The sequence below is a fragment of the Elephantulus edwardii genome, unplaced genomic scaffold (assembly GCF_000299155.1).
Source record: "Elephantulus edwardii isolate Elephantulus edwardi_28Jun2011 unplaced genomic scaffold, EleEdw1.0 scaffold00106, whole genome shotgun sequence".
In the NCBI taxonomy this organism is placed as follows: Eukaryota; Metazoa; Chordata; class Mammalia; order Macroscelidea; family Macroscelididae; genus Elephantulus; species Elephantulus edwardii.
This window is the reverse complement of record NW_006399856.1, coordinates 11,417,209-11,425,714: the sequence shown is the minus strand read 5'-3', so window position 1 is coordinate 11,425,714 and position 8,506 is coordinate 11,417,209. Positions and strand designations below refer to the sequence as shown.

Genomic DNA, 8,506 nt, shown 5'->3' with positions numbered 1-8,506 from the left:
AAAATCTTAATTTCTTTTACTTTATTCTATTGACTTTAACAAACAAATTTATATTCTGAAAGTTAGTTGTTGTTATGTACCGTTCAGTTGCAGGCAACCTATAGCTGACCCTCTAGTGGGTTTTCAGACATAGTAAATTGCCCAAGAGGAGAGTGTCTATCTTTCTCTCACTGAGCAGCTGGTGGATTCGAACTTTGTGCCTTTGTATTGGCAGTGCAACTTCTTAACATTAAATCAGCAGAGCTCCCTTCTGACAGCTTAGTAGGCTGGGCATTTAAATCCAGGATTATTTATTTATTTAATCTTATTTAAGTTCCTTCAATGTAATGCTTTTGAGATAATGTATTCTATGAGACTTCGTGTTTTAGTTATTCATATATGGTTTGAGGGTCTTTTTAGTGCTGTGCTGTGTACTGGGGTAGGGAGTGAGGGACAGTCCTGTACACAAGCCACAGGAACTTTAAAATGTTATTTTCTGACATGTTAAGAGCTTCTGCTATGATGACTCACAGGACAGGACAAATACTTGCCAAAATAATCAGTCATTGTAGTTTTTAAAAATCCCATCACTTCAATTTGACAGCTATCTTTTCAGAGTCAGTGTTGGCCTACCTCTTCCTCACTCCCAAGCAGTTTCCTCCCCAAAAACTAACTCATCAGAGATCACTCTGCATGATTTGCCTAAATGTCACAGAAACGAGTTTGAGAGACAGTTAAGAGACTATCCCACAAGTGGCCAGAGGCTTACCGCAGTGCTCTGCTTGCTTGCAGCGATGAGCAAATACAAGGTGGAAACCTGGGGAGGAAAGATTTCTGGCGCAAGATGTTCAAATCCCAGAGCGCAGCGAGTGACACCAGCAGCCAGTCTGAGCAAGACACTTCGGAGTGTACCACAGCCCACTCGGGGACCACCTCCGACCGGCGAGCCCGCTCCCGGTCACGTCGAATTTCCCTCCGGAAGAAACTTAAACTCCCCATAGGTAAAAGTATGTCTGTATTTATTTATGGATTTTCAAATTTCCACCATGGCATTAAACAATTCACCATCAAAATAGCAGTGCATGGTAAGCTCGAGAGAGAGAAAGCCTTCCAGTGACGAGGTCTAGACTGTTCATTCATTCATGCGTTCTTTTTTTTTGTTAATCAGACATTTCTGAGCTTCCTCAGTGGGCCTCTGCATGTGCAAGCACTGTATTAGGCTTTAGCAGTTAAGTGATGAGCAAAACTACAAGGCCCCCGAGGTCTGTGAACTTGCAGGCTTCTGGTGGTGAGGCAGTCATAAAGGAAGATACAAATCCACTGTGTATTGTTGCAATCTCTAGGTACAATGTGTGGTGCTCTGAAGGCATGCAACCACAGGGCTGACCTAATGGGAAAGGAGAGCCAGGAAGGCTTCCTAGAGAAAGTTAACTAACAGGATAATTACGTAAGGGAATGGAGGAAAGCACTCCTGGTAGGAAAAAGAAAATAAGTAGTTACCATAGGCTGGAGGGAATGGAAAACAGTGAAATAAGGAAGAGGTGGCCATGGATGTTGCCAGGTAGAGCAACAGTCAGACACCAGACCATCCCTAGCTTGTGAATCAGTTAAGTACTTGACGCTTCATCCTGGAGCCCTAGATGGCCAACATAGGGTGTAGATCAGGGAAGTAGTATGATCAGGTAAACAATTCTTAAGAATATCTCTATATAGAAAACATATTGGAAGGAACACAAGAGGATAAAGACAACCAGTTGAAAACCCTTCTAATTACCTGGGTATCAAAAATCGTCACTTCAACCGGTAGTGATCCTGCAAAGACAAACGGACAGATCCGAGATGTATTTATTAAGTAAAAGCATTTTTAATGGAAATTATGAAAGTTGGTCAAGATATTTGGGTAGATTCTGGTTTAATTCACAGAAGACGTCTTCCTGACTGTCTAGTCTTTCTTGCTCATAAAATTTTACAGTCCAGCACTCAACATTCTGATTGAAAGCATGCACACCGAAAGAAATTTGTTTTCATTTTTGTTACTATCAAGCCATCTAAATTCCATTGCTTGTTGGACACATACTGGTATTTCTGTCTAATCCACTTGGGAGAAAATGCTACAGTGGGCTAATTTTTTTAAAAAATTATCCCATAGGAAACTGGCTGAAAAGATCCTCCCTCTCAGGCTTGACAGATGGTGTGGAGGACCTCCTGGACATCAGTTCTGTGGACCGCCTGTATTTCATCAGGCAAAGCTCCAAGGTAAACAAGACATAGAGAGGAGTGCTCAAGCCACTGACAGAGAAAGTCTGGGCTGAAAAATGCTGAACACCTGGAGGGGACCGTGTAGGGGGAGCTGAAGAAACTTTCAAGTTGACTAGCTTGTGGAATTTGGAAAAGCAATGGAAATGGAAATATTTCTAATAGGCTATAATAGAATTTGATATTAAGAGTGAAAGGAAAAGTTTGTAAATTATTAACTTACTTGGGAGGGACTGGAGAGCATTATGCTGAGTGAACTAACTCAGTCCCACAAGGACAAATATTGTATAAAACCGTTATTGTAGTATGAGTATAAGGATCCAGGAGGGGTGGGAGAGGCTGGAAGCAGAGGGAAGTGGATGTGCAGGAGGTGGGGGGGTTAATCATTGGGTTGTACAATTTGATGGGTGGAGGGGTGAGGGAAATTGAAAAAATTTGTTTTAATTTGTATTTGAGTTTTGTAAATAAATTAGTAGGGAAAAAAGAATGAAAGGAAAAAGAAATATGTGGCATATACAAAACAGGGGGGATAGTTAACAGTTTTAGTTTATTTGGCTCCACAGTCAACACGCTTGGTAACAGCAGTCAGGAAATCAAGAGACGAATTGCATTGGGAAAGTCAGCTGTGAGGGAGCTCTCAAGAGTACTGAAGAGCAACAACGTCAGGCTGGAGACTAAGGTACACCTGATCTGGGCTATCGTCTTCACAATTACGTGCTATGCATCAGAGAGTTGGACGGTGAATAGGGTTGATAGAAAGAGAATTGATCCCTTTGAGCTGTGGTGCTGGAGAAGAGTGTTGAATATATCATGGACTGCTAGGAGAACAAACAGATTTGTCATGGAGAAGGTGAAGCCGGAATGCTCCTGGGAGTCAAGGATTCTGAAGCTTCATCTAACATACTTTGGGCATGTTGCAAGGAGGGACTGGTGCTTGGAGAGGGACATCATGTTTGGGAGAGTGGAGGGACGGCGCAGGAGAGGAAGACCTTCGATGAGATGGATCGATTCTGTGACTGGAGTGGTGGGAATGAGTGCATTTGAGACGGCGAGGTTGGCACAGAATAGAATGGCGTTTAGAGCTCTTGTACATAGGGTCGCTATGAGTTGCAAGCGACTCGATGGCACATACCAACAACAACAACAACGTACAAAACAGACTAGTGTGTGTGTGTGTGTGTGTGTGTGTGTGTGAGCCTTGTTTTACTACATCGTTTTAGTTACTTTTAACACACATGTGAAACTTTGGACATCTCAAATTCCTATCCAAAGACCCAGTAATAGTGACTCTTTCACAAACAAACATACATTCACACACACACATGCGCGTGCGCGCACACTCACACACATATTTCCCCATTCAGTCTTCGCCTGCTCCCTTTGGGACTATTTGACCATTATGACCATTATTCCTCTTAAAAAGAGTGAAGAAAAAAAAATAGAGTGATATTTTATCCCTCACTAAGTGTTTATTCATAATAGTATTGAACATTTTTTAACACAAAATTTAGAAGAAATAATGATTCATAGTGAAATTTGTTTTCTACAACAGTCCTCATAATAATAGATTCTTGGTCCAGTAACTTACACCTGATTTTTAGCACCTGATTTATATTTATTTTTAAGCATTTTGCTTCCTTGCATTCTCTCTTGTTTGATTCCTCTAAAACATATGTAAAAATCTAGTCAGTTTTAATCTAGTACTGTCTTTTAAATTTTAAGAAGACTATGGCAATGTTACAAACATTTGTTGTTATTGATACATAAATGTGGTCTAGTCACAACCAACTCACAGCTGACTCTCCAGTGACTTTTTGGAGGCTGTAAATATCACAGGAGATATCCCATCTTTCTCCTGTGGAGCAGCTAGTAGATTTGAACCACCTCCTTTTGGGTCAGGAGGTCACATCCTTACCCATTAAGCCATTAGAGCATCCTACAGAACATTTTAAAAATACACTTTTTCCCTCAGGGTTTTTCTTTGTTTTTCTTCAAAGAAAATGGCTACAGTTGAGAACCTGATGGTGAATAGATTCCTTGCTGGATGGAAAACTTGGATCAAAGTCGGCCTAAAGATAAGGTCAAAAATTCACATTAATTCTTAGAGATGTATTCTTGCACATTGATTATAATGAATCTTATAAATTCATTAACACAAATTTTTCATAGAATTTAAATAATCTATTTGACCCTTTAGTTTGTTTTCTTGGGCTGCCAAAACAGAGTAACTTGAATTAGGTTGATTAAAACAACCCAAATGTGTTCTCTGTAGTCCTGGAGCTTAGGCATCAAAATTAGAATGTTGACAAGGTCAAATTCTCTCTGAAGGCTCTTGCAGGGGATTTCTTTCTTGTTTCTCTTGGTCTCGTGTTCTTTTCTTTGAATATCATGTTGTTGTTGTTGTTGTTGTTGTTATGTGCCATTGGGTCGCCTGCAACTCCTAATGATCCTATGTACAGCATCTCTGAACCCTGCTCTATCCTGTGTCAACCTTTTCATCTCTGACATACCTACTTTCAATATTCACCTACTCTCAAATTCAGTCACTGAATCTATCCAGCTCAACCAGGGTCTTCCTCTCTTGTGCTGTCCCTCCACTCTTCCAAGCATCATTTCCCTCTCCAAGGACTGGTCCCATCTTGCAACATACCCAAAGGATGTCAGATGGAGCTTTAGAATCCTTACCTCCAAGGAGTAGCTTGGTTTCACCCTCTCTAGGACAAACTTGTTTGTTCTCCTAGCAGTCCATGGTATGTTCAAGACTCTTCTCCAGCACCACAGTTCAAAGTATCAATTCTCTTTCTATGATCTCTATTCATTGTTCAGCTTTCTGATGCATAGCAAGTAATTGTGAAGACTATGGCCTGTTTCAGGTGCACCTTAGTCTCTAGACAGACATCGTTACTCTTCAGTACTCTGGAGAGGTCACTGACTCCACCATTACATGGCTGTCTTCTCTATGAGTCTCTTCAGGGTTTTCTTCTGTGTCACTTTTCACTTCATATAAGGACACCAGTCATATGGGATTAGGGCACAACTTATATCAGATGACTCCATGCAAACTGGTTATATTTGCAAAGACTTTATTTCCAAGTAAGGTCTTTGTCTATCAACAGCTTCTGAGGGGGACACATGTATTATCTACCTTTAGCTTTTCTGTTAATTGTAGTGTAATTTGCAAAAAAAAGATTATGACTTGGTTCACAGTGTTGAATTTGAACTTTATAACAATGAACTGCAAGAGTGCAGTAAATTCTTTTTTAATGCCTGATTACTTGGTGTCTGTCTGTGACCTGAATCTCTCTAGCTATTAAAAAAAATCCATTCATATATTCCATTCCTACCCACTATTTTTGCAGCACATATACATGAACTCATTGACTGACTAAACATACAGAAGCCAGAAGGATTGAAGTGATTTTTAGATTCTAAATTTTTTTAAACTCGTTGCAAGGCAAAGATTATTATAGCCACAAACAACAATAAAACACCTAATAAGTTGTTTACCTCATTGGTTTCTCTCCTGCCCTCAGGTAAAATTTACCAGTGCTGTGAAGCTGTCTGAAGGTGGGCCAGGAAGTGGAATGGAAAACGGAAGAGATGAAGAAGAGAATTTCTTCAAGCGTCTTGGTAAATATTATGCACTAAAAAAGGGCCGTCCATCTTTTGCTTCTCAGACCAAAGTTTGATTCAATAGAATGACGTGTTTGCGTCTGTTTGTTTGGTTTTTTTCTCCCCTACTTTCTCCTTTATTTCTTATATGTTTGTATATGATAATACTATCAAAAACTTTTCTAGGAGGGATTGGTGATTTAATGGTAGACTTCTCTCCCTCTGTGCAGGAAATCCAGGTTCTATTCCCAACTAATGTACTTTATACACAGCACACTTGTATGTCATTAGAAGATTATGTGTTGCTTTAAGATGGAAAAAATATCAGCGGAACTTCCAGCCTAGCTAGGATGAAAAGCCTGGTGATGGTGTGGCACTGGAGAGTATTTTATTTTGATGTGCAGAGTTCCCCTGAATTGCAAGCAAACTTGATGGAAGCTAACAGCAACATCCAGACTCATCCGTCAGTTTGTAGTCCTATGATGTTTGCATGTTTTTGTGATCCTGGAAGCTATGGCATCACTATTTCAAATACAAGCAACACACCATGGTAATCAGATTTCACGTATCTTCCAGACTATGAAGTAGGACCAGGCAATTTATTCCTTAAGAAATGATTGGTGAAAACCTTAAGAACAGGAGTGAAACATTGTCTGATACACTGCTGGAAGATAGGTTTCTTTTGTAGAAAGCACTCGGAATACAGCTGGGGAAGAGCTACCACTTAAAGGTAGAGTGAACCTTAATGAAATACATGGAATAAAGCCTCGAGGACTTTAATTTACTGATATGGCATAACTAAAAATGAGAAGAAACAGCTCCTATTAATCACTAATAATCTGACCATGGAAAGCATGAACCACAAATCTAGGAAAACTAGAAGTCACAAAAAATACAATACAATGTGTAAGGACCATATCCTAAGCATTAATTAGAGTCAGTAGATTTGTAGTGGCCATTATAAATTGGACAATATAGTGTAATCTACTGGAAATGACAAAGAGAAATGATGACATTCATTATCAAAAATACCATTTTTCTATCCTAAAGTACAATCCTATCAGCGACAGACTCTTATCCCTAGGCCTAAAAGGAAGACAGTTAATACAACTGTTATTCCAATTTATGGAGCTACTAATGCCGTAAAGAGTGTGGGCAGCATATCGATTGCTGATTTGACCTCTATTTGCTTTACAAAGGGGAAGAGTCCCTATCAGCAACATCCACATTACAAAAGCCAGTTCCCGTAATGTCAGACATGGTATCCATGTTTCTGTCCCAAATTCCAATACCAATCATAATTCTACTAATTCCAACATCACTCATATTGCTGTACTCCATGTCTGAAATCCATTACAGTAGCTACATAGAACTTACAGAATCACACTTATTCAGCTTCCTCTCACCATCATCTATATTTAGGGAAATATATAAGCCAGCTGCTATACTCCTTATGTCATAAACCCTCCCATTTTTACAAATTTTTAATTTGTAAAAGAATTGATGGCTTTGAGCTGTGGTTTCGGAGAAGAGCTCTGAACATCCCACAGATGGCCAAAAGGACAAACAAATATGTCTTGGAGAGGGTGCAGCCAGAGTGCTCTTTGGAGGCAAAAATGAGGAGGCTGTGCCTCACATATTTTGGACATGTTGCTAGGAGGGGCTATTTCTTGGAGAGGAACATGATGCTTAGAAGGGTGGAGGGTCAGCAAAGGGGAGGAAGATCCTTGACTAGGCGGATTGACACAGTGACTGATGCAATGGGCTTTTGTGTGTCAAAAATTGTGAGGATGGGACAGGATAGGATGGGGTTCATTGTTCATAGGGTCACCATGAGTTGTACTCAACAACACTTAACAATAACAACAATACTCAAACTAGCACTCTCAGAAAACAAACAGGTATTTTTTTCCAAAGAATCTTCTGTTACAATTGAATCTGAATCTATATCCACTAGCTCTCACAATGAAGTATCTTCTTTTCATCTGGTTGGGTTCTGCCCAAACATCCTCAGCCATTCAGGGTCAGGTCTGCATGAGCTCAGAAGTCCACATATCTTCCTGTTTCAGACCGGCTGCTCCTCATACTCAACTTTAGCATCAAATGGGCCAAGTCAACAGAGCAGGGATTCCCAGAACTCCCTACTCTACAAACCAGTAACCCTTCTTCATTTATCCATTCATTGTGCTAGGTGTACAGTGCTGAAGAAATTAGTCCAAACCCCGGCTGTCTCTTCACTACTGAGTATCTTCCACTTCCACTCATCAAGTGGGCCAGGTGGTCACCAGGAGTTGAACATATTCGCCAGCTCCTGTTAACTTTAAAGTTCTAAAAAGGGAGTTCTGATGCTTCTGCCTTCCTCCCATCAAGTAGAACCAGGTGGTCACCACAAGTTAAACAAAAGTTAAGCAAACTCGTCAGCTTTTCCTTGCCTCAATTTCATTGCAAAAATATCTTTTTTTCCTACTTGTCTGCTTTCAAAGGTAACTTTCTTCAAAATATTAAGTAAGGCTTAATCTTCCTTAGGCTAAGCTCCACATGGTCAAATTCTACTACCAAAGCATTCTTTTAGGGCAAATTAATTCCTTTTTTGAATACAGAGCAGATTATCCGAGAGGCTGGGCTCTATGAAGAGAAGCATGGCGTTAGGATTGGTGGA

General features: G+C 40.1%; 1 protein-coding gene across 1 annotated transcript in view; it reads left to right on the top strand.

Moving 5' to 3' along the window:
• The window catches only part of UNC80 (unc-80 homolog (C. elegans)), a 295,977-nt gene that overhangs the window by 100,375 nt on the left and 187,096 nt on the right, over window positions 1-8,506 (top strand). The window contains exons 19-21 of the mRNA XM_006891958.1: window positions 772-980; window positions 2,129-2,235; window positions 5,769-5,865. Of these exons, the coding sequence (XP_006892020.1) occupies window positions 772-980; window positions 2,129-2,235; window positions 5,769-5,865 (413 nt within the window). The remainder of the gene's footprint in view (window positions 1-771; window positions 981-2,128; window positions 2,236-5,768; window positions 5,866-8,506) is intronic.